Below are 27,299 nucleotides of genomic sequence, written 5' to 3'. Positions count from 1 at the left end.
CGCTGAATAATCGAGAGTTGGATTAAAGGTTTTTAAAGATTATAAAGGGAATGCTGTTGTACTTATATGGATAATTTTAAATATGACCTTAAAAAAATAATAAGCTAAATGAACTAGCCTAGTACAAACTCATCAAAAACCACAATGGTAATAATGAAATGGAATCTAATAATGGAGCTATATACTACCCATAATCGCATATCAGTCCCATCTTTGCTTAATTTCCTATCCATATGGGACTGATATGCGATTATGGGCAGTAAAAGACATTGAAAACAGTCGAATTAAAGCGTCAATGTATGTACAAATTACTCTTATTCAGCTTGTAATTAGATCAAACTTCTGGTGTTGAATCAGGAAGACAGTCAACGTTTATAAAGCTTTCAATAAGTAAATTAATCAGATCAGAGAAAACAGTGGAATAAAGGTGCATCTATCGATCTCGATGAGGTTTTTTCATCACATAATTCGATAACCCTGTTTTACTCAGCATTGTACACTGCTATACATCATTTATTCAATATATATGCTTATTTGTGACTCTGAATAGTTTGTTGGCATGTCATCAGTTCAAACAAACACTCTATATCGGAAGATTGTACAAAACTTGAGAATCTATTCTACTCATCGCTAGTAGGTAGGTATCGCTAGTTTGCTGATTTCAATATGAAACTCTTGTGTTATTGCTCTGTATCACACTGAATACCACTTTACGTTCGTGTGGATATATGTATATATGTATCCGCTGTTTCAAATTAGAAACCTTTTGTCGATGAGCGTCTTTTTGGCCAGGTTGTTCTTCAGCAGATAGTTCATCACAATCTCAAACGTCTTATATGCGATCCCGACCACAACGATCGCCACCAGATAGTCGTTACACAGTAGCACAATCAATAGGAATAGAGCTAACTCTAGCTGGAAGAATATTGACTCATTGCCGTAGAACAGCACCTGATCAAAGGAGTGTCCGTTGTCGATGTAGAAAACACCTTTATCTGTTTGGATGGGTAGAAGTAGAGGAATTACATGGAAGTTTCATATATTTACTTGAAACCGTATTCATACGCACTTTCGGTTACATAACTCTGGAATTCACAGTTGAGAATACTCTCCAGAATACTACGCTCCTGTATAATATAATCCAGGTCTTTCAAGGCCTAAAAGATAAATAGTTAAAATAAGGAGTATAACAACATCACAGAAAACTAACATGATCGACAAAAGCCGCGAAGAATCGATTCACATTATAGTACGTATGAATGGTCTTCTCAAAAGTGTACTCATAGTGTCCCCCAGGGCCGCTGATTACACCCGAATTACTAAGCTTTGCACTACCGACCAGATGTGTTTGATTCAGGTGTTGATGTGGTCCAAAGTTGGACGAATTTCTCAGCGGTGCTATCAGCTTATCGTAGAAAGCCCGCAGATTCTTTGGCACCAATATTGAGTAGGTTTGCTGCTCCGAGCCGGGCAGCAAGCCCCGGTTACCGCAAAGATTATCCTCTTCCCGCTTAAACTGTAGTATCATCGAGCACATGTCCGTATCGGAGAAACCATGTGGTGACCGACCGTGGATATAGAATCCATACGATTCCATGCATAGGATGAAGACGGAGATGTTCGCAATCGAAGCAACATCAATGAACTGCTGTATAGCATTTTCGATAAAACGCTCGTAGATGAGGAAATTGTAGATCCGTTGAACGAAATATATCGTTCCGTACACGATTATCCCAACGGCTACCTTCAGAACTTTGTCGTCCTCTCCCAGGTGTTCTTCTTGCTTATGAAGGTGAAGGTCGAAACTTTTCGCTGACCAGTGTTCGAATCCGCACAGAAAAAATACAGCAATCAGGAGGATAATGTGAGCGAACATGGAAATCTTACGCTTCGTAGCCAGCTCTTGCCACTCGTTGGCAATGAAATAGTTACGCCAGGCTGATACACTGTCACACGAGGGCCGGGCCTGAAAAGGAATTTCAAAATAGTTCAACCTAGTTAGAAGAATGTCATTTACTGCCGTTTTCAGGGCAAACCAGGACGAAAACATTAAGTTTAATATTGAACGGAAAAAGGGCCGATCTCTTCACCAGCTTTTAAAACGAACTGGCTTAAAACTTAAGTGCACGTGAAGTAATCGGCCCTTAACTAAATATGTTGACTTTCTACCAGCGAATTCACAAAATTGCAACTGAATTTCGTAGATAAATTTCATCGAAGAGAAAGAAATTTCTACATATACCTTAAGGTAACCATCCATCGCTCATGTAGTCTCTCTTATAGTACGTTCAGACTACAGAGTTATAACATGTTATAGCGCTATCTTGATGGTTGTTTTTGTGTTGCAATTATTTGACAACCGTTATAAGATGTTATAACTCTCCAGTCTGGACAGCGTTTTACGCATTATAACAAATCAGGGGAAACATGTCAGAAGGGTCTAACTCAAAACGTAAAAAATTACTGGGATCGTCGGTTTCTTACAAATGACAACACACCCACTCAAACTAACGAAATCACCTGACAGAGCAATGTTTGTTCTATGAGCAGGTGTAGTCAGATTCCGTGTGTGTGTGGTCATTCAAGAGAAATCGACGTTCAAAGTCATTGTTTACTTTTCGAATTATACCCTTCTGACACGTTTCTCCTGAAATGATGATCAGACAAACAGACATATTTCTCACTGTAAAACATCGTCGCTAAAACACTACCGCCATCTGTGGTGGGCACTACGCGGAACAGATGGTGGTAGTGTGTAAACGTCAAACGCAATGGAATTGACTATGGGCGCCACAGGTGGCGGTACTACCAACTACGATACGTCTGTTTGTCTGTGCTACTGGTATTAATTTATTTAGGAATTTAGGTGCTGAAGCAACAAATTACTATTTTTTTTAAGAATGCATTCTTGGGAACCTAATTTGACTTTCATACGAGTATTAAACAGAAAAGGTTATATCAAATAATTACCATAGTGCTCGACGCAATGGAGGGTGTATCCAACAGATGTGTTCGCTGGGTGCCTATACCGGTTTCGAATATTTTAGGTCGCTCCCAATCGATGAAAAATATGTCTATACCAGCAATCGTCACAAAAACTCGCAGCAACTTGATGAGCTACGATAATCATAAAAAACTAAGTATTAAATGCCGTCTCAAAGAACAGAACCAATAGATGGTACATACCTTGAAGCCAAAGGCAAGATAGATGAAAATCTCCAAACAACTCTGCACCTCGACCGGTAGCAGCATTTTTACGTTGGTTTGCGTTTTGTATGTGACGAACACGTGCAGTGCCACGATGACCGTTGTGGCGAGCAGTGCCGTGGCTACATTAGAACACAGGTACACAAGAAAGTTGAAGAAAATTTCCATATCGTAGTACAGTTTGTTTTGGCGCAATTTGTGGCAGAATGTTTGGAAGAGCGTCATGGTGAAGGCCAGTAGGATAAATATTGGTAAAATTATCTGCAATAAGAACGACATTTGATTATTCATCAAACAAAATATTCTAGCAAAATTACCTCTAAAATTGATTCGAAACTATACTTTTTACTAAACGTTATCTTGAATTCAAAATCCACTAGCTCTTCGAAAAATGATCCAACAAGTTCTCGTGATATATTAACCACACCGTAGTCCAGCTTAAGTAATGGCACCGCCACGCGATTAGGGTTCTTGTCATGATCCGCATGCAATCTGCACTCCAATTCAACACGTTTCACGTAACGAACAAAGTGGTACTTTTCCTGGGGCGTGCCCTCGTCGTACAGTCTGGGCTTGAAGTGTTCGTTCAATCCCGAGAGCGTGTCTACCATGAGAAACCTTCTGACCAATTGCCACTTTTCCGGATCCAGATTATCATTATGGGAGAACGCCTTCCGTATCAGCACGGGAATCGACCGTAGTAGGCGTATCTTCTGATCGTAGTAGTCCGCGTAGAGATTGATGAACTCGGGTTCACTGAAGTCCTCTAGCATTCGCCGCAAGCTAATCCGACACCGGCGGTGATAACTTTGGGCGAATCGAACCCGCTGCTCTTGGCTGGCGGAATAGCGTTCACAAAGATTCAAATCGGTTAAGCGCATGGCACGGAAATTCCTCAGGTGGCCGTATAAATCGTAGCTAATGAGGGTGAAGTTTAGCGTGTTGTTTATCTGCATGGGGTTGAAAATAGAAGAAAGTGGAAAACCACGGACCAAGGGAAGATTTAATGCAATGGGGTCGGCAATGCTTTCTACTATGGCATTATAAATAGGGCTACACGAATGCAACGCTGGCTGACCCGTGTAGGCAATTTAAAGTGTGTGTGTGTGCTCTAGGTTCCTGTTGACATTTGCATTTTTATGTGCTTGACCGATTTCTAGGCTTCTAGGTGAGCTAAATCAAGAGTGCTTTTAAAGGTCACAGGAAGGGAAATCATTAGAGTGAAGTGCATTTCAATTTTCGATCCAATCAAATGCATGTGGAGTTTTTTTTACTTAATCAATTGAATAGTGTCATGTGTAATTTTTTATATATTTTTCTTCTTCTTCTTATATGCAGCACCGTACTCAGCATTTGACACTAAAGAAATCTCCTGAGCGCCGGTAAAATTGCCCCTTTTCTTTACTTCTTGAAAATTTGCTCAGCTTATGTGAAGTTCCATTATTATTTTTCCAAGTTATCTAAATTAGACCAAGATCTCAGAGGATTCATGATCTTCTCCAAACTTCAGAACCCTCTCTACGATTTTTCTGAACATCTGGACGATAAAAAAATCCCATAACTTCAAGTAAAATCCCAAATTAAACCCTGAAGTTCAAAATTCTCTGAACATCTACGAAGATTGCTGAGCTACCACAATTTCGGCAGAACTTCTACGAAGTTCCTTGAACTTATAAAAAAAACACATACATGAAATTTGTCCAAGCTTCTTGAATTTGTTTGCTTGACTTCTACAAAGTTTTCAGAATACTTGGTTCGGCAGGCGATTTGCACATGTGGACTGAAAAGCGGAATTTTCGTGACAACTGGCACTGTTAACCAAGATATTTATGTAAAGCAATGTTTGCAAAAACGCCTGTTGCCTTTTTTCGAGAAACACAGTTATTCCGTGCTGTTTTGGCCAGACCTCACTTCCTGTCATTACAAAAAAAATGGCTCAGGAATGGTATATAAAGCTGAACATTTCATTAGGTCCTTAGTAACATCGACAGATTCGCTTCGTCGACTTTCTCTTTGTACCCCCACGGCCATGTAAAGACATTCCAAGGTATTTTCAGCACACAGATCGATAAAGAAAGCTTTTATCTAGCATCTAATGCGACAAACACAACAAGAAACGGTTATGTGCTCAAGTTATTAACGAAAAAGAAAGTCGATGAAAAGAATCGATCAATATTACTTAGGACCTAATGTAATGTTCAGCTTGATATCGCTAACAGCGTCCAAGTCGTACCAAAGGACAAAAACTCGCCGGAGCTGCGCCCAATCGAAAAATATTGGGCAATCGTTAAGCGAAACCTGAAGAAAACTCAGAAAAAATGTTGAAAATGAGAAAAGGTTCAAAGCAAATTGGCGTTCAGCATCAAATAAGGTTGATACAACAGCGGAACAAAATCTAATGGATGGTGTGTGAAACGTAAAGCCCAACAGTTTGTATTTGAAAAGTCAGAAGCCTAATAATATTCCTGTATTTTGTTGCCGTTGAACTTCAAAAAGAAAAATAGTTTGATCATTTATATAATAACATAGTCAGTGTTCACTTAATTATATTTGACCAATTTTTGACCATTCCACCCTTTAACTATCAACTCGTATAGTGGAAAAGTATTGCAACACTCATTTAAATATTGCATCACCACCCAAAACGTTTAGCATCATCTAAAAACTACAAGGGACAGCCCAATGGGGTTGTACGGACAGTTGACGAAGGACTACGCTCACATATGTTAACTATTTTAAACGAACGTTATTTAAAATTCCTGATATTATTATGACATCCGTGAATTTCTCCCGAAGTGTAATAGTTGGTCAGTATACATTTTCCGTTTAATACTAATAAGATTCTTTTTCAGTTCATGTAAAATTTTTCTTGTGTTAGAATATTCCAAACTAACTCTTTCTTTGAAAATTGTGGTGGCCCTGAAAAGGGCCATTGTGATGGTTTGTGGCTCTGAAAAGAGCTGTTTTGATGTTGCATGGCCCTCAAAAGAAGTAAGGACTATCCAACGCTTATATAATCACAAAAGCACAAGAATGAGTATCGGCTCGACGACGCCAATCTTATATAAAGGCTGCTGACACGTGATTGGTTAGTTGCTTTATCCAATCAGATTGCATGCGAGTTGTGCTTCGCTAGGATGTTGACAAAATGAACCATTAAGTCAAGGCTATTTTTCACATAGATGGCGCTGTTCCATTGGTAGTAAGTAATAAAATTCTGAGACCTCAACGGATACGGTGCGCTAGTTTGAGCTTGAGTGAGCTTCGACATGACGATAACGTGCTTGATGACGGTAGCCCACAATGCTTTCTCACGATGAGCAACTGTACCCAAACAGTGACAGTGTGGCTTCTAGAGCGCTCTTGCAGGCAGCCTTGGCAGCAAGCTGCTTGTGGGTGGAGCCTTTCGAACACGTCTGAAGTTCGAAAGGAAATGTGGCAATGGCTTGATTCGTTTGGGACCAACAATGTGATGTCTTTGTTAGGAAATACACCTTATGGTGTAAGCAAATGTATGGGAAATTTTGATGCTACAAATTTTAGTTAATTTTCTTAGTTGTTGAACTATTTGCCCTATTTGTACTATATGGCACAAAATTGCTGGAGTAAGCCCCAGGGGGAGAGGTAGCTCATCGATTTTTCCGGTTCGCCTCCTAGCATCGTTCTATAAAGCAAACCCCACACGCATCAATATATTGACGCGAAGGGGAATTATTGACAATAATATTGATGATGTGAATTCAGAAATATTGTCAATAACGATATATTGACGTCAATATAGCATGTATTGACAATACGATTATTGTCAATAAAAGCAATCGTGTAGGGTTCACTTAAGGTACCAGGCGATAACCAGGGTAGTTGATCGATAGCTCGATGACGTCATTTCGTTGACTTCTGCAATGGGAAATTCTCATAGCAGGCGTTGACGATGGGACGTTGTCGAGTTGTTGAATAGCAACTATCGTGGTAACTCACCGATTACCTGCCGATCTGCCAAATTTGGAAAGACGTCTGCATTGAATTGTCTCATATAATAATATTCCGCCCACTATATCACAAGAAATTGCGAGTAGCTGAGTGGAATGGAGATAAGTTAAGCATTGGGTACAGGACCAAGTCTCCTCTGGGTGGTGCCAGAAGATGAGCGCAATAGAATCATCAAGTTGCCATAAGGCACGGAATGAGACTATTGCATGGCTGGGTAGTCAAAGTCATTTCAGGTGGATTAGAACAGGTTTAGGTGGGCGTTGACCAGATTTGGATTTTTCAGGTGTAATCCTGGATAGGACCCTGTCATTGAACGTCGCATGAAAGTGGAACTTAATGAAGGCCTAAGTACTTTTTCGTAGTTTTTAGTTTTCGGATTTGAAAGATCGTCGGTTACAGTGGCCTGCTTACTGAGCAGAAAAACGCGGTCCCAGGTCCTTACATATCAAAGAGATTTATGGTAAAATCTCTTGTGTATCGTGTATTTTGCGAAACTCGTTGTTGTCGTTGGTTCCGGGTTTGAATGGATACACAAATTTGAGCAACGGTATTATGTGATATGAGGCAACCGTTTTTGCTTACTGAGCAGAACATCATGAGTCTAATCTCAGGCCAATCCACATTCAAGATTCGTCAATCGTTTTATTTGCTACATGGTAATAACAGCAACTCGGTGATTAAAAAGGTGCTCGTCTGCCTAGTGGCAAACGTTTTTGCTTACTGAGCAGAAGACCGTGGGTTTAGTCCCAAGCTCCTTCGCGTTATATGATCGTTAGGACGTCAATTCAGCTTATCGTTTACCAAAACGAACCCTGCTGCAAACCCAACCCTCTTATCCAACATCCCAGTGATTCCTCGTGGAAGTGCAGAGGTGTTCTCGGCTTCCATCAAAGCGAGTGTCATATCAACACAATCCTTCCCATTCCTTTTTTGACCTGTGTTCGGGCGCGGCCGGCTCTGCTATTGCCTAATTTAAGATCACCAGTTTTTACACATTGAGGATGATTGCTAGTCCCAAGCATCGTCTATTGGTTCTCTGTGTAATTACAGCTGATCTGGCAGTAACAGAGTAGCAACCGTGGGCGGCCAATCAAGTTCAAGCTCAAGCTCAAGCTCAAAATTGCTGGAGTAAGCCCCTGTCGAATGACATATTGCATGACATATTTCACACTAATGCTTTGGAGATATATGCGTTCAAAACCTGACCCTTTCGTTACATGCTCATTTTTTGTACTCTCAAAGTGTACTCCCATATAGAAAACAAAGACGTAGTCCTACGTCAAAAAAATTGAAAAAGCTGACAAACTATCTGATTACGCTTGGGGAAGATAGCACTTGCGTATTTGGAACTTGAAAATTTACTGATCAACTTCAGAATAGTTCGAAATCACTTCGGAAAGTACTAGACCACTTTAGAAATATCCCGAGCCACTTTGGAAAGTACTGAATCACTTTGGAAAGTACTGAATCACTCCATAAAAAATCGGAATCATATCTAATAGAACTGAATCATACCAGATAGAGTTACCTCTATGGTTATAACATGTTATGACCAGAAGGTCCCGAAGAAACGTGCTCAACTTTTTGGCTCAGCTCTGGTACTCTCTTCGGTCCCAAGCTAATCGATTCACCCCTCGAAACATAGAAAAATCTACTAACCCCTCATTTTATCTGTCAACCTTTCATAGCGAATCAAAACAAACATTGTGTAGTACTATACTTTCGACTAGAATGGGGTACGTTAATCGTTTGCTTGGGACCAATAGGCTATTCAAGTAGTGAGCCAATTTAAAATCGTTAGTTTTGTGTTGATTGTTGTTATAACTCTCCAGTCTGGACAGCGTTTAAGACTTCTTCCTTGTGTGTCACCTTTGATGAAGCTCCTAGGACTAGCTTGTCTTCGGGATGCTCATCGATCGGATTTCTTTTATTTTTTATGGGCAAGACAAATACCGAATGCCAGATAAGCGTGGATCGGTTTTCCGAACCAATCCGAAAGCTCGCGAAACTTTGTTATTGCGATTGCGGACGAACTGCCTTCTTAGAACTTTTAACAGTTTCAATGCGAAAGAAACTATTTATTATTATGAATTTTCACATGTATACATTTTAATATTATTATATACTACACATTATTCCTACACTTACTTCCGTTTGAAAAATTTTGAATCACTTCTAAAAGAACTGAATCACTTCAGAAAAGTCTGGACTCACTTCTGAATTGCATTAGAAACGATCGGGATCACATCTAAAAGTACTGAGTCACTTCATAAAAAAATCTGGAATGTTCGGAATCACTTCGGAAATGTTCTGAATCACTTCAGAAAAAATTGGACTCACCCTTAAAAGAACTTAATCACTTCAAAAATATTTGGAGAGTGTTGAATCACATAAGAAAATAAATCACTTCGTAAACTACGGATTTGAAATCATTCGGAAATCACTTAAGAAAGTACTGATTCACTTCGGATCACGATCGGAATCACTTCGAAAGGTACTGAAGCACTTCAGAAAGGTTCTAAATCACTTCACACAGAAAAAAAAAATTGTTGAATTATACATCCAAACAGCTGCACAGAGGTCATTCCGCTGGTTTGGTGATATTAAATTGTACGATGTACATCGATTTTGCGAACAAAATTACATCCATTGATGTTATATCATAGAGGTAACTCCTAGGGTCAGCGAATCCAAACACATAAAGCAACCAACGATACAGACAAAACTGGTGCTACGACTACCATGACAAACTCGCTCTGTAACAAAGCTCGATCCGAGTGGTAGAAGGATAATGATATATTGCTTGCCTGCTTTGTTGCAATATAGACGGATGAGGACAAAGCTTGATATGAATCGGGAAAAGACATAACAAAAAAATTCCCATTAACACACGTATATCATCTTCGGCTTTACTTCGTGAAGCAGCTTGCCAACAATTTGCTCGTTTCCTTCTACCGCCCCGAATGAGTTGTGCCGCACGGGCTGCTTGTCATGAAAAAGAACGGTGAAGATTATATCATTATTGCTTTCCACTTCTGACATAGCGTTATTATTCGGTTCGTTGATCGCTTGTTATTTTGTCATTTGGAGATATTTTTGATTCCTTGCCTAGGTCCAGAAGGTCCCGAAGAAACTTGATCAACTTTTTGGCTCAGCTCTGGTACTCTCTTCGGTCCCAAGCTAATCGATGCACCACTCGAAGCATAGGAAAATCCACGAGCCCCTCATTTTATCTGTCAAACTTTCATAGCGAATCAAAACATATATAGTGTAGTACTAGAATGGGGTACGTTAATCGATTTACTTGTGACGAATAGGCTTGTCAAGTAGTGAGCCAATTTAAAATCATTAATTTCCACCGGTTGGTAACATTGCTTTTGTTTGGTTTTGGACATTTTAAAGTCAATAGTATCGCATTGTTTATTGTACATAGTCATCATTTGGTTAATATTGCCAAATTTGGCATAGTTCGTACGACGACAATTTGTAGAAAATTAATGTGTATGTCGCAAATTCCGTTAGATTGAACAGAACAGCTTATACAGACAAAAATTGATTAATGTTTGCCAGTTTTTAGCTATTCTACAGCTAACATTGTTTGTTCGGTTATTCATGGAACAATTTGGCCCCAATTATTCTGGCTGAGCAGCTCCATGACAAGTGATTGGTACAGTTCTCCTACTTTCACTCTGTACATAGACATCACGTGCATAAGAGATATTGGCAGACGGCACGCTATTACATGTTTGTTCTGTCTGTACCTCACTGGCTGACTACAAAGGTCAATGGTGAGCTATCAATTAATGTGGCAATGATAGTTCTAAATAAGCAAGGGTTAGTTGAATCGATCCGAAAGCATAGTAAATTCAAGTATACCTAGTGTGAAATTAATGTTCGTATATATTATTGAGTTGTTTGATTTCTAACTAAATACCTAAAAAAACGGAGATGGCGGGTTCAATTCCCGATCCGATCCATTTTCTCGACTTCCCTGGGTGCTTGCCACACAATATACAAATTCATGCATTGATTGGCATATAAAGATCTCAATTAAGAACTGTGGAAGTGCTTCTGGGCTGTTTGGTGAATTTTCACTTAAATTTGACATTTTGAAAATAAATTATAATGTTCGAAAATCTCTCTGTTGTTGGTCGCCCGATGTTTGAGAAGATGTTTGTCAAAATTGAATCAAAAACAGAGGGGTTTTCGAACATTATAATTTATTTTCGAAGTGTCAAATTTAAGTGCAATTCATCAAATGGATCTCTGCCTAAGGCTGTGAACCATTTGCCGAGTTAAAATTAACTCGTGGTTAAAAGTGACATTTCGAAAGTTATTTTCTATGTTCGAAAATTCCCTGTGTTGTCGATCGACCGGTTTTCGACCCACCGTTGTCTAAATTTAACTTCTTGTCTGTCAGAAATAACCATGCTCGGATAGCAGGGTTCATTGATAACTTTCCATCTGTCAAATTTTAACCAAAAGTTAAAATAATCCACCAAATGGTTCAGAGCCTAAGTTTGGTGTCGGCAAAACGCTCGTAAAAGAAGCGTAAAAGTCTAGAAGAAGAATTTTCATGATACCGCAACTACTGAATTACACATAAATCGCGCCTAACCGATTTAGACATGATTTTGGGCTAGCAATAATAATATTCTAATAATCAACCAACGTAAACTTTCCTCACGGCACTATATAAATCATACCAGTACTGTACTGGCAGTACGGAATATAAGCGGCAATGTCCTTTGCTACCCTCAATTTACCTTTCCAGCGCCCTACTTGTGCTACAAAACTACAACAACAGCAAGGAATCCCATGGGGAAGCGTATTGTGAACACGCAACAATAATGGTCACTCCGCCAAAGGCGACCGGAAATACAGCAAGAAACGGCGTGTGCTACATAATTATCAATAGTGTGATGTCGTAAACGAACCAGCTATATGTGCTCAATTTCAACTTCCATTCATAAACCTGTTAATTAGATTGCGGGCTAACGATTCAATATGTAAACTGTGACCAACACACGGTAAATCTACGTTCCATGCTGTGCTTTCTGGAGTGACCAATGACATTAGCATACATAAATATCGTATAAAAAACACACTTACCGAATTGGTTTCGTTGGTATCGTAGCTGAAGTCCAGGTACTTGTCAAAGATTTCGTTGACATACTTCCCACGACGGTAGAACAGGGCCGGTTTAACATTATCGCTCAGCGTCCACAAGTTGGCTGCCTTTCCAGAACCTTCTTTCGGTCCCAGCAGACCCGCCCCAGGAATGTTGCCATCCCCCAAAGATACGTCGTACGTCTGATAGGTGTAGAAGATAGCACATGGCGAATATCTATCCAAGCTGTAGAAAGCGAGTACGCACAGATTGGCCAAATAGTGGCAGTGTCGCGTGCTCCGCATCACATGGCAAAACACAGTTAAGTGCTTAATGTTTCGGAACACGTTACCGTTGTGACGGTGACTCAACCTGAAGGGTTGATAGTTTTGAATGTCTTTCAGCAACGTTTGAGGCAAACAATATGGTACCGATTCTCCTTGTCGCAATTGGTCACCGTATGGGACGGTGTTTTGCTGGCTGCAGCCACAAACGGTACTTTCATTGCCGGGCGGGTAAGTTTTCCGATAGACTTGAATTATCCTGCCAGCGGTCTTGGTCGAATTGAGCAGGCTTACGTGGTGCGTTTTGCAGAACTTTATGATCTCGATACGGGGACCGGGCTGGTCGAACATATCGCTGACATTGCGACAAATCGGACCACGCAGGGAGCTGTCGTAGTCTCGCCACGGAACGGACCGCTCGTCACAGGTGCATGAGAGAACTGGAAGTGATGATGAAATGCAGTTGTAGCAATATTTATAAAGTTGATTTGATGCAGCTTTTGGTTATGTCTTTAATTTTAATTGAAATTATAATTATTGATTATTTTTAAATCATATGTAGTTCCGGAGTGCTTTGAGATTTGGGCGTAATTCATGGTAAGATCATTCTAAAATGTTGAAATCAAAGTAACTGTTATTGATAAATCATTATATAAAACACATAAATTACAATATACAATTAAAAACATATACAAAAGGGAAGGGAGGGTCCAACAGGGCAACCGATTGAAACGATTTGGATAGGGAGAGTGGGATTGCCAACTTCCTGTTGCTAACATTTCGTGGATAGAGAGCGGGCTCTTCTCCACACTTATGGGGCATCCTTCAGGACGAGGGCTTGTTGCATTGCGAATTATATGATCTTGGTTGCTGGAAGGAGATTCTTATTCTGTTCCCGGTGGGTTTCGTGTGGGTGTTTCTGCTTACGGGTCCACCCCTCCGTTTTTGGCCCTTCATACAACGCCAAGCTGAATATGATTTGTCAGTGGGACTTGATCAAGCCGTCCAGATTGGATTGCCAATTGCTATGTGAGTGGTAGTCTCAATCATCATCATCATCACTTTGAGATTTGGGTGTAATTGCTTTTGTAAACAAACAAGTCAATCGCCGATTTCTCTCGAATAAACACTCAATCTCGCAAACAAACTATACCAAATGGTAGAGGAATCATTCTTCTACCTGTTTGTGTTGTTAATTTTCGAGATTGAGCTTTAATTTGCGAGAAATCGGTGATTGGCGTGTTTGTTTACAAAATTAATTACGCCCAAATCTCAAAGTTCTCCGGAGTTGTGTGGTTAGCGGAATGAAACATGAGCAGGTACTGGCGTAATTCTTTGCGCCAATCTTTGCCAAGCTCTTGCGCTATTTTCAGTCGTTTCAATATTGCTGATTCACAGAAATCATGGCATGCATCCAGGCATGGAAAATCATTTGCATTCATTTCGTGCATTCATTTACATTCATTTGCCTCTAACTTTTTTTCTTGAACAGCATTCTGCAAAATAATGTTTGAAGCTTTTGTAGGTTTTGTTATTAGCTACAACTTTTATTAAGAAGTCAAATTCGTATCACTTATGCATGACGAACCAGAGCGAACAGAATCCACTACTGTTTTTCAGTGAATCCCGAATAGAAATTTACATTAGCCCAACGTTTGATTTTGATGTCTACATCAGCATCAAAATCAAATGTATGCCTGATGTCAAACATTAGGAAACATTATGATTTAGATGTATTTAAGCAACGTAACATGATGTATACATCAGAAATTTTGGAACAAAATTTTGCCATTCTAATGTCGGTCTGACGTCAAAAATTTCAATCTATTGACATTAGAACCAAACGTTTTAAGGATGTTTTCAGATGTACAAAACGTTAGAACTAAACGTTGTTCGGATGTTTTTAAATGTAAACGTTTTCTGATGTTTTCTAATGTAGATGTTTCCTGATGTTAGAAACAAACGTTTTTGGATGTTTTCAGATGTAAAAAACGTTAGAACTAAACGTTTTTCGGATGTTTTTATATGTAAACGTTTTCTGATGTTTTCTAATGTAAAGGTTTCCTGATGTTAGAATCAAACGTTTTTGGGTTGTTTTCGGATGTAAAAAACGTTAGAACTAAACGTTGTTCGAATGTTTTTATATGTAAATGTATTCTGATGTTTTCTAACGTAGATGCCTCCCGATGCTGGAACCAAACTTTTTTTTGGATGTTTTCGGATGTACACAACGTTAGAACTAAACGTTGTTCGGATGTTTTTAATTGTACTTCGTGTTTGTTGTTCTCTGATGTTTTCAGATGTACAAAACGTTTAAAGTAAACGTTGTTTGAATGTTTTCAAATGTAGATGTTTACTAATGTTTTTAGATATACAAAACACTAGAATCTTACTTTTCAAATGCTTTCAATTATATTTACAACACATTAGAATTAGAAACATGATCGTGTAAACACTACACACCATTGTTGTTAGATAACATAATAAAAATGCGTACATAACAGTCAATGCTGAAGCTCCCGTTTCCCACCAGTCAGTTAACTGACCTTAGCTAACCTAATATCATTGCGGCAACTCTCTATGCGGCAGGGGAACTATGCCATTAGCGCGCTAAGAGTTATTAGACCACTGACATAGGCGCCAATTTGTAGGTGACGAGGCACTTGGTGACATTACAGCGAGCTTGACGATTGTTGCAGCATTTTTTTAGCAAACTACCAGTTAAGGTGTGTAGTGTTTACAAGATCATGTTTCTAGCTCTAATGTTTTGTACAATTGAAAGCATTGGAAAAGTTAATTCTCATGTTTTGCATAACCAAAACCATCAGAAAACATAAAATAGTACAAAAAAAATCATCCATTCTGGTAGACTATCTCTTAAATGCATACAGAATAGCCATTGCTTAAGCTCCCGTTTCCCACCAGTCAGTTAACTGACCTTAGCTAACCTAATATCATTGTGGCAACTCTCTATGCGGCAGGGGAACTATGCCATTAGCGCGCTAAGAGTTGTTAGACCACTGACATAGGCGCCTATTCGTGGGTGACGAGGCACTTGGTGACATTACAGCGAGCTTGGCGATTGTTATAGCATTTTTGAGTGAACTACCAAACAATCATGACAATGTGATCGCTGCGCCTCCAGATCTCTGCCTGTTCTACAGATGATCCGAAAATGCGGAAAGTTTTGGGCTGCCAGTCTTCTACCTTATTGACGAACTGCAAATATATAATAAACAAAATTATTGTGCATGAAAAATATGACAATGGACAATGCTTGAGGAGCACTGGGAGTTTTCGAACGATGCGTGCTTAGGACCATCTTTGGCAGGGTATATGAAAATGGTGTATAGAGGAGAAGAATGAACCACGAACTGGCGTAACTTTATGGTGAACCCAATATCAAGAAAGTCGCTAAAGGTGGAAGGGTACAATGGGCGGGACACGTTGTAAGAATGCCGGACAACAATACCGCAAAAATGGTGTTTTTCCTCAAATCCGGCCGGTACAAGACGCAGAGAAGCACAGCGTGCTAGGTGGTTAGACCAAGTGGAGCAAGATGTAGGAAGTGTGGGACGCTCGAGAAATTGGAGATAAGCAGCCAGGGACCGAGTTAGTTGGCGCAACTTTGTTATACAAAACCAGATTGAATGCCTTATTCATACTCGAATCGGTTGAAAAATAGACTTAATCTTCTAGGTTACTCGATATGCATCCATTGCAAACAATATTTTGATAATTGTTTGTTTTGAGAGCTGGTGCACAGGTAGATTGAGGTTAAGGAAACGCCACTGCTTGTGGCCAATCTTGGGTACCATCATAAGGCTTGATGAAACTTATTCCACCCGGAAACATGTTTTTTCCGGAATTATGAAGTCATTATACGTTATGATGACATTTTGTATTTTTAAGTTACAAGAGGACGTTGTAAAGGATGAGTTTGACGTATAAAACCTGTGGATTTAATTTTCAGAGAGTCGCAATCAGCGTATTCATTAAATCACTTATGGCTAAGCTCCAATCGGTATTATCCTCGGATTAAATAACGATCAAGAATGTCCGGCTGCTTTGATGTCGACATCAGAGTTATTCGCTATACAAACAATTCTCAGATCATCCAAACAGGGGCGGTATTAAAAGTTAATCCGAGTTGGAGCTTACCGCCGCTTACTCTCTGAATCCAATATTGATAGGCTGAAAAAAAAAATGGTTTAAAAATGGAACCTAAATCCAAAATTTCATAAATTTTGGTTCACATGAACCACAGAGAACAGACATGGAGGCTCGAACAAAATTTCTCTAAAAACTTGTGTAAAGATTCCTATTCGACTTAAGCGCCACTAACAGCGACTTCCCCACTTAAAAAACCTCTTTGAAAACATGATGGCGCATGCGTTGCACAAATTACACTAGACACTAAGTGCTAGTAGCGCCAAGTGGCTATTTTCAACAGAAAATTTATAGATACTAGCGCCAAATTGGTCGAAAGTGGAAAATTTATAGAGAAAATCAGGAGATGCTAACACCACGTAACGGCGACGTTCCCACTTATTTTACACAAGTTTCTGACCGAGCTTCAACGTCTGTTCTCTGTGCATGAACTATGATAAATCAGTGCGATTACATTTGCAAATATCACCATTTTAGCGGCCCTCGCCATAGAGCGAACTCTCATTTAATGGATATTAATGTCATCTAATACAATTTATCGACAATTTAAATCTTGGTTTACAAATCGAGATGAATGTCTGGGAACGATAAAAATATATTTGTGCTCAGAAAACGAAGCTCGTTCAGATGATGTACAAAAATCTGTTTGTTTTTCGAAACTATACAACCCAATTCCATGTTTTCCACACGAAACGAAAATTAATGGCACTACACTAATAGCATCCCATGCCGGCGCCCGTGGTGTAGTGGTAAGAGTGACTGCTTTCTAATACCCCAATGGGTCTGGGTTCAATCCCAGCCGAGGTCGGTGGGATTTTTCTGAGGCATAAAAATCTCTGGTCACGTCTTCCTTCGGAAGGGAAGTAAAGCCGTTGGTCCCGGCCCATGTGTGTTGAATGGGTGCGATATCCTACGCAGGTGTGGAAGCTGCCTTCCTGCACATTCGATTGCCGTCAATGGATGGCAATCGATGTCCGTTGGTGATTGGCACTAGATTGCGGAACAGAGACCGACGTTAAATAAAGGAAAGAAGAATAATAGAATTCCACACATTTTTATTGAAGAATTCCCATGTAAAATTCCACATGATTTACATGTAACCACACATAAACAGAATTCACCCAGAAGCACACATGAAATTTATGAGTCAAATGAATAGTATGCGTGGTTACACATGGCTTTTATGTGTGCACATATTCAGTATGTGTCCGACACATAGATATAATTTGTATTGGAAAAGTAGGACATATAGAAACAATCTTTGAAATTTTATCAGTGTACAGGAATCCCCATCAAGACCCGTATTCGGTTTCCCCATCGGGACCCGTATTCGGTTTTCCCATCGGGATCCGTCTACGGAATCCCCATCAAGACCCGTATTCGGTTTCCCCATCGGGATCCGTATTCGGTTTCCCCATCGGGATCCGTATTCGGTTTCCCCATCGGGATCCGTCTACGGAATCCCCATCAAGACCCGTATTCGGTTTCCCTATCAAGACCCGTATTCGGTTTCCCCATCGGGATCCGTCTACGGTATCCCAATCGGAATCCGTATTCGGTTTCCCCATTGGGACCCGTATTCGGTTTCCCCATCGGGATCCGTATTCGGTTTCCCCATCGGGATCTGTCTACGAAATCCCCATCAAGACCCGTATTCGGTTTCCCCATCAAGACCCGTATTCGGTTTCCCAATCGGGATCCGTATTTGGTTTCTCATCAGGATACGTATTCGGTTTCCCCATCGGGATCCATCTACAGAATCCCAATCGGGATCCGTATTCGGTTTCCCCATCAGGATACGTATTCAGTTTCCCCATCGGGATCCGTCTACGGAATCCCCATCAAGACCCGTATTCGGTTTCCCCATCAGGATACGTATTCAGTTTCCCCATCAAGATCGGTATTCGGTTTCCCCATCGGGATCCGTATTCGGTTTCCCCATCGGGATCCGTATTTGGTTTCCCCATCGGGATCCGTATTCGGTTTCCCCATCGGGATCCATCTACAGAATCCCAATCGGGATCCGTATTCGATTTCCCCATCGGGATTCATATTCGGTTTCCCCATAGGGATCCGACTACGGAATCCCCATCAAGACCCGTATTAGGTTTCCCCATCGGGATCCGTATTCGGTTTCCCCATCGGGATCCGTCTACGGAATCCCCATCAAGACCCGTATTCGGTTTCCCCATCAGGATACGTATTCAGTTTCCCTATCAAGATCCGTATTCGGTTTCCCCATCGGGATCCGTATTCGGTTTCCCCATCAGGATACGTATTCAGTTTCCCAATCAAGATCCGTATTCGGTTTCCCCAACGGGATTCGTATTCGGTTTCCCATCGGGATCCGTCTACGGAATCCCCATCGGGATCCGTCTACGGAATCCGCATCGGGATCCGTATTCGGTTTCCCCATCGGGATCCATCTACAGAATCCCAATCGGGATCCGTATTCGATTTCCCCATCGGGATTCATATTCGGTTTCCCCATAGGGATCCGACTACGGAATCCCCATCAAGACCCGTATTAGGTTTCCCCATCGGGATCCGTATTCGGTTTCCCCATCGGGATCCGTCTACGGAATCCCCATCAAGACCCGTATTCGGTTTCCCCATCAGGATACGTATTCAGTTTCCCCATCAAGATCCGTATTCGGTTTCCCCATCGGGATCCGTATTCGGTTTCCCCATCAGGATACGTATTCAGTTTCCCAATCAAGATCCGTATTCGGTTTCCTCAACGGGATTCGTATTCGGTTTCCCATCGGGATCCGTCTACGGAATCCCCATCGGGATCCGTCTACGGAATCCCCATCGGGATCCGTCTACGGAATCCCCATCGGGATCCGTCTACGGAATCCCCATCGGGATCCGTATTCGGTTTCCCCATCAGGATACGTATTCAGTTTCCCAATCAAGATCCGTATTCGGTTTCCCCAACGGGATTCGTATTCGGTTTCCCATCGGGATCCGTCTACGGAATCCCCATCGGGATCCGTATTTGGTTTCCGGGATCCGTCTACGGAATCCCCATCAAGACCCGTATTCGGTTTCCCCATCAGGATACGTATTCAGTTTCCCCATCAAGATCCGTATTCGGTTTCCCCATCGGGATCCGTATTCGGTTTCCCCATCAGGATACGTATTCAGTTTCCTAATCAAGATCCGTATTCGGTTTCCCCAACGGGATTCGTATTCGGTTTCCCATCGGGATCCGTCTACGGAATCCCCATCGGGATCCGTCTACGGAATCCCCATCGGGATCCGTCTACGGAATCCCCATCGGGATCCGTCTACGGAATCCCCATCGGGATCCGTCTACGGAATCCCCATCGGGATCCGTATTTGGTTTCCCCATCGGGATCCGTATTCGGTTTCCCCATCAGGATACGTATTTAGTTTCCCAATCAAGATCCGTATTCGGTTTCCCCAACGGGATTCGTATTCGGTTTCCCATCGGGATCCGTCTACGGAATCCCCATCGGGATCCGTATTTGGTTTCCCCATCGGGATCCGTATTCGGTTTCCCCATCGGGATCCGTATTCGGTTTCCCCATCGGGATCCGTCTACGGAATACCCATCGGGATCCGTATTTGGTTTCCCCATCGGGATCCGTATTCGGGATCCGTATTCGGTTTCCCCATCGGGATCTGTCTATGGAACCCGTCATCGGGATCCGTCTACGGAACCCGTTATCGGGATCCGTTTACGGAACCCGTTATCGGGATCCACCTACGGAACCCGTCATCGGGATCCGTAGCTTTCAGTATTTATTTATTCGTCAATCAAAACAAATAAACAGTAAACACACTCACTAACCTGCAAAGAGAACTTTGAACTCCCCGCCGGGATCCAGCTTCGGACTCGCTACCGGTATGTGGCTCCGGACTGGTGCACTTTCCTAAAAAAAAAAACATAATTACATTACATTAATTCACCTCAAAAACAGCCCACATACCTGAAAAACAGCCTTCCTTTTCCTAGGGTGAGACCAGCAGCCAGCAAGCGGAAAACTTGCTGATTAACCGCAACGTCGGACACCGAATCGCCACCAAAACTCGCGACGAACACAACGGCACTTTCCCGGACTAATTCGATCGAAATCGATCTTTTAACACCGCGAAAAAAAAACTGTACACGGCCAATGTGATCAACCCAAATTTGAATACAGTGTACTCAAAATCGCAAAAAGTGCAGGAACGCAGCGATGAGTAAATTTGCCTCATGTTTTCCTGTGGAAAACCTCAAAAATCTTACGGAAAATTAGGATTGACGAAAATCCACAGAATCCAATCTTTACTTTTCTAATATTCGGACAAATTTTCCTGGAAAAACCTGGAAATCCTGGAGAAAACAGAGGGAAATTAACTCAAAACTGAGTTCCTGTACTTTTTGCGATTTATGAGTGAACTAAACTCAAATTTGGGTCATTCTCATTCGCCGTGTAGTGCTGACTCAGGACAAAACAAACTTTGCATGGGCCGAGGGCCTCAGGGACTCTAGTTTTCTTTTTGCGATTCAGCTAATAACGCGAGTCATTGACAGGTCAACATCAGTGGTTTGTAATGGAACGTCCATCTGACACCTACACCCTGAATAATTTTGGTATACGCTAATGCAGCAGCGATATATAGAGCTTTACTTCAAAATGAGAACGACATTGACCTTTCTGTTGTTCAAAACACGCACACTTGCGCAATCCCATTTTCAAGTGCGAAGTTTGTTATCCTCACTTTCGCTTCAGCCAGATATGCTGGTTTGTTATTGTTATCCTCACATTCGGACCATCAATACTCGAGCGCATAGAATGGACCGAGGAATGGACTATAACCATATGCATGCAGGGTGGCCAGATGATTTTCTTCGTTTGCCTTGGAATTAATATTATCGTTTCAAATGAAAACCTCGTTGAAAACGTTCTGTATATACGTTAAACATAACGTCGGACATAGTGTGCTGTATTTGTACACGGATGCGGTATACAGCACACTATGGCCAACGTTATGTTTAACGTACAGAACAAAAGTAAAATCGGTTTTCAATTGAAACGATAATAATCAATTAAAACACTAATTAACTCTTGCACTGCAACGTCACCAGGGCATTTGTTTTACTTACAAATAAACATTGCCCACAGGGCATGCCAAAATTTCTTTCAGTGATTTGAGGCTATGTCAGTCGTGCAAGAGTTAATTGTGGTAAGCTCTACCTTGTAATCGCAATGTGCTATTTTATATGATTGCGTCGAGGATTGCGATTTGGACACATTTATGAGATTATGAATGCGGAAACACTAATAAAAGTGCGGTTTTACGTTAAATTGTTGTTGTGTCTTCATCGCACTTATTCCTTGGTGAATGAAGAATAAGTGCGCTGAAGGCGTCAAGACGATACAACGTCTAAGTGCACTTTTATTAGCGTTTCCACTCTTCTAAAGAGTTCAATTTTATTTGCAATTGATAATGTCACAAAACTATGCATAGGAGGCATCACTGCACTGCAAGCCACTTTTTATTGTTGTGTCATAGGATGTATTCTAATGTTTTATGCGTGCAACAATTTACATCGTGATGAAGTTTGATTCTAATGTAACGTTAGGCTCTGTTGTCATTGGATGTATTCTGATGTTTTATGCGTGCAACAAATTACATCGTGATGAAGTTTGATTCTAATGTAACGTTAGGTTCTGTTGTCATTGGATGTATTCTGATGTTTTATTCGTGCAACAAATTACATCGTGATGAAGTTTGATTCTTGTGTAACGTTTGGTTCTGTTGTCATTGGATGTATTCTGATGTTTTATGCGTGCAACAAATTACATCGTGATGAAGTTTGATTCTTATGTAACGTTTGGTTCTGTTGTCATTGGATGTATTCTGATGTTTTATGCGTGCAACAAATTACATCGTTATGAAGTTTGATTCTAATGTAACGTTAGGTTCTGTTGTCATTGGATGTATTCTGATGTTTTATGCGTGCAACAAATTACATCGTGATGAAGTTTGATTCTAATGTAACGTTAGGTTCTGTTGTTATTGGATGTATTCTGATGTCAAATTTTACATCGTCAAGACGTTTGATTCTGATGTAACGTTAGAGGCTAATGTATTTTTATGTACTTGGACGTCACACTGAAGTCTGAATACATTAAGGGTACAGCAATATACGTTAAAATTTAATGTATTGAAGATGTCTGCTGATGTTTTCTACATTACAATTTCTATTCGGGATGTATTTTACATTCACTGAAAAACAGTAACAAGTTCTGCCCGCTCTAGTTCGTGATGCATAAGAGATACAGATTTGTTTTATGACCACAAGTTGTAGCTAATAACAAAACCTACAAAAGCTCTATACAACATTTTACGGAATGCTGTTAAAAGTTAGAGGCAAATGAATGTATGAAATGAATGCAAATGATTTTCCATGCCTGCATGCATCAACATTTTTTCACAAATAAGAAGAAGCAACATCCGCAGCTGTCAAACATAAACACAACACGAAACAAATCACAACCGGATAATAACTGGACAATAACATCTGCCTGATGCATTCGATCCGATCCGCTAGATTATCAATTGTACCACTCAGGCTATACTGGAACTAATTGTGGAGACGGGTGTCCTCATGAAATGAAGTAGTGTAGTAGCACGTAGTAGTCCATGGGTTGGTTTGAGGATCTTTTTGTGCCAATGCGCTGAGATGCAGTTTTCATTTACTTTTCTATTCAAATAGCTTCAGATTTCTTTAATTTATCTTGCGAGCCATCTGGCTTGCTGTTTTAAATATTGTCTTGAATGTTTCATGTGTTGTCATGCGAACAAGGTCTCCAAATCCACTGAACGATTCAGTGTTCGAAAATCCCAAAAGCAGCTGTCAGCGACGATTGTCAATTTCGGTTGTCAAATCTTACTCCAAATGATATTTTTTCTCTGAACCAATCGTTCAACTTCCCCGTTCATCTGAGGCCAATACTGGATTGTGGTTAGCGATTTCGAGGCGAAACAAATAACCCGGGACTCTCCAAGATTGTTTGTTTGTATAAGTACCTCTCCCAGTGCGTATGGGCTAGCATCTGCAACAACGGATGTATCTTCCTCAGGCTTATAAAATCCCAGACTGCCTGCTTTGTAGGGATGCATTTTAATCTCTTCAAACGCTTTTTCTTCTTTCTCACCCCACTGAAATTTGGTACTTTTCTGTGTTAAATTTCGGAGGGGCTCGTCCAGGGTACCGATGAGTTGCGAATTATATGTTTAAACCAATAGATAGTTTTAGTTATAATGATAAACTTCTTCCAAAGTACCAACCCTCGGAAATGTTTCGTTTAAGAGAAATTGGGTTCGTCGTCTAAATTACATTTCTAGCCCACTGTGCTTTGAAAGGAGTTTCAAAAATTTCCTGTTATGCCCAAGTAACCATCAAGCCCGCTAATATAAAATTTAAAGCCGTATATCAGCCTTATACCACAGAGTCAAATGTTAATTTGTGCATACAGTTAACACTCCGCAACTTGATGTGTACTAGCTCGATATCGAGTTATAGAACCATAGTAAACATGTAGTTAATTGTTACTGTGATGATGATTTCATATGGGATTGTTGTTCTATAACTCTATAATTACACATCGAGGGTATGAATACAACATAGAAGAAAAGTACTATGCACACTTAAATACCGTAAAACGGGGTAACATTGATAATTTGAAACTTTGAATGAGTATAATATATATTATAATCAGAAAACATGATAGGCAATAAGCATACAACATTGAATTTGTGATGGCTATATCGGAAATACATTTCATAAGTGATAGTTTGAGTGCTTTTTCAAACAGGCGAAAAATACGAAAATTGTTTTTAATATGTTTGTAAAATATGTAACACATACCTGGGGGCAAGACAGCTGCACTCAAAGTAAATATATTTGCAGCGAGTAAATTTGAGTTACTCATATTACTCAAAAATGAACAAAGTAGTCTCGATTTTCTGATTAAAGAAATATCATCTGACAGCATATTTCGTTTAAAGCATCGGTTCGCACATTTGACAGATCGAATCGCTCGTTTAACAAATCGAAATACAAACGAAATGCTACTGTGGTGCAGTCACGACGGTTTTACGGGGCTTGGATGCCTTTCAGGCGCCTTCCCTCGTTGGTGAGGATTGACACGGCCTAGGACGATACAGGAGTGACTGGAGTTGCCCGTTTCAAAAGGGGAATGCTCCGTTTCGGTAACCTGAGGTACAACCTGAGCTTGAAACTTCGTTCGTGGTCAATAGAATTGGTCCTTGACTGCTGATTGTGGTATATTATGTAGCTGCTGATTCTAGGCCAGATTAGGTCAGCTCTGGCCAGCTTCGCCAGCGGAAGAAAACCACTTCAACTTTAGCGCTTTGCCAGCAATCGTAAATGTATCATTGAAAAAGCGTTGCCAGATGTATTGCCTCTAGCAAAGAATTAAAGTTTATTAAAACAAGCCATTGTGAAGTTTGACTGGATGTATTTAATGGTGAATAAATATCAGAAACTGAATAAATTAAAAAAATACCATTTTAGGCATTTTAGCGGTCCAATTAAAAAATACAGAAGATTGAATTCAACCGAAGACAACAAATCAAGAAGACTGGCAACTCTTCCATTTTCTCATACGAACGCTATGAGACAGGTCCAATCGCGTCATCTGTCGCTCAAAGGTAAATGCTTCGAACGAATTTGATAGCAAAGATTACATCCTCAGACGAAGGGTTTGTGTATTTGCTAATTTTTCTATGCGTTGCTTCCACCTTCACTCAAGCACAGCGCTACTGTATCTGTCGCTTGGATTCTGGCAAAGTTGCCAGTCTTCTTGATTTGTTGTCTTCGATTCAACGCTAACAGGAGAGATGGTAGCAGTGCCACAAACTATATTGCTCAAGCCAGTGACAAGGACTATACCAACAGCAGCGTTTGACAGTAGGCAGCATGTCCCGGGCTCAAATCGTTTATTCTGCTGTGCTGGGCTCGCTGTCACGGTATAACATGTTGTCTATTCGCCTGCCACTGGGCTGATATTGCACTAAGCATTGAATTTGTTGAATTAATTTAGCCTAATCCGAACCATGGGTGGTTCGATACCAAAAGTCCCTACACAGAAATTCCAAGAAAGTACGTCAACTAACTTTGCTTGACAGCATCGGTTTCAATATAACAATCAGGTTGCTATGAGAATATAATAGCAGCGTGAGTTACTCAGAGTTACTCAAAATTAGCTTCGGTTTTACTCATGATCGATAGCTGTCTTGCCCTCAGACACATACTATATAAAAACTATATACGGTATCAACGGAGGACCTTAGTTCAGTCGGTAACGGCACAGCTACTAAGCAAGACCATGCTGGAGGTGGCTGGGTTCGATTCCCGGTCCGGTCTAGGAATTTTTCGGGTTGGAAAATTTCTCGACTTCCCTGGGCATAGAGTATGATTGTACTTGCCACAACATTATACTAATGCAAAAATGGTACAGGCATCGAAAGCTCTCAATTAATAACTGTGGAAGTGCATCTAGAACACTAAGTTTAGAGCACGCAAAAAGCTAAGATGCCATACGCAATAAGCTTGAAATACGAGGAAGAAGAAGATATCAACGGAAATACTCTAAGCTACAATATGGAACCAATATTTCTAATTTAGAAAAAGCGCAGCGAGTAAATTTAGTCTTTATATTATACTATCAAAGTTACCCGCATTATCAAAGATACCCCGTTTTACGGTACTTAATATTCTCTAGTAACACATTTTAGGTCGTATGAATAAAAGCGTTTACTTTACTTTCCCCGTAAGAAAAGCAAGGGAAAGTAAAGCAAACTCTTTTTATTCATACGGCCCATTGTAACGACTAAAAATTAGAGTAGTATTTTTACCGTTTTCATGTGCAAAGCACTTCTTCATTTTTGCTAAGGTGAGGGTGTAAAACCTTCTAAACCCCTTCTTCGGAAACAATCGTTCATACATTTTTTTAAATTTGTATGGACCGTAAACCATTGCCAACCCGCCTTCCCCCTAAAATGTCTACGTATCTGAAGCTCTTAAATTGTAATTTGTTATTAATTTGAAACAATTAAACCCTAAAAAACAAAATCATAACGCCCGAATAGCAAACATACAAATCAATACTTACGATCATCCGCCACCCGAAGATGCAATCCTTCGTCGCAAATTTTGCACTTGAACGCGAAAGTATCAAAATATTCACCACTCCGACAACTTTCCGGTGTTGCATAAAGGATAACTTCATTGATGTTGTAAAAATCCGAATCTGCTTCGACGATAGCAAATCGAACAAACATAAGCAGTATTGTGGTAACAGTTGCAGTGTGAAAGTATGTGTCTTTTTTCGCGCTTCGAAGTGCCATTTTGTACCTAAAGGCGCCTTAGATGTTTTGTAGAGCACCGATGAACTTTAATCGATGAATGATTAATTAGGTTTATTGCAACTGTTGTTTTCCCTGAACGACCGGCGCCGGTAAAGGAAATGCTACCTTGGTCATCCTCGACG

The 27,299-nt window shown here is 40.5% G+C and overlaps 1 protein-coding gene across 1 annotated transcript; it reads right to left on the bottom strand.

The window, feature by feature from the left end:
* Positions 1-590: 590 nt before the first annotated feature.
* LOC135700201 (meckelin) lies at positions 591-27,299 on the bottom strand. Its single transcript, XM_065220631.1, has 8 exons — positions 26,922-27,299; positions 12,310-13,031; positions 3,525-4,157; positions 3,187-3,468; positions 2,971-3,117; positions 1,211-1,966; positions 1,070-1,157; positions 591-995 (listed from the first exon to the last, which is right to left on the bottom strand). The coding sequence occupies exons 1-8, from the start codon at positions 27,154-27,156 to the stop codon at positions 751-753; spliced, it is 3,108 nt and encodes a 1,035-aa protein (XP_065076703.1). The 5' UTR covers positions 27,157-27,299; the 3' UTR covers positions 591-750.

The sequence above is a fragment of the Ochlerotatus camptorhynchus genome, unplaced genomic scaffold (assembly GCF_037179485.1).
Source record: "Ochlerotatus camptorhynchus isolate MF236.1 unplaced genomic scaffold, CSIRO-AGI_Acam_v1.1 ptg000130l, whole genome shotgun sequence".
Taxonomy (NCBI): domain Eukaryota; kingdom Metazoa; phylum Arthropoda; class Insecta; order Diptera; family Culicidae; genus Ochlerotatus; species Ochlerotatus camptorhynchus.
This window is presented reverse-complemented; position numbering and strand designations above follow the sequence as displayed.

Bases quoted from the DNA above. Each gene is read 5' to 3' on its own strand.
- LOC135700201 (XM_065220631.1), bottom strand. From the start codon at position 27,156: ATGGCACTTCGAAGCGCGAAAAAAGACACATACTTTCACACTGCAACT. The intron at 13,032-26,921 runs GTAAGTATTGAT...CATCACTTCCAG, and splicing joins TCTTCGGGTGGCGGATGATC to TTCTCTCATGCACCTGTGAC. The intron at 3,118-3,186 runs GTATGTACCATC...TGATTATCGTAG, and splicing joins ATCTTGCCTTTGGCTTCAAG to CTCATCAAGTTGCTGCGAGT.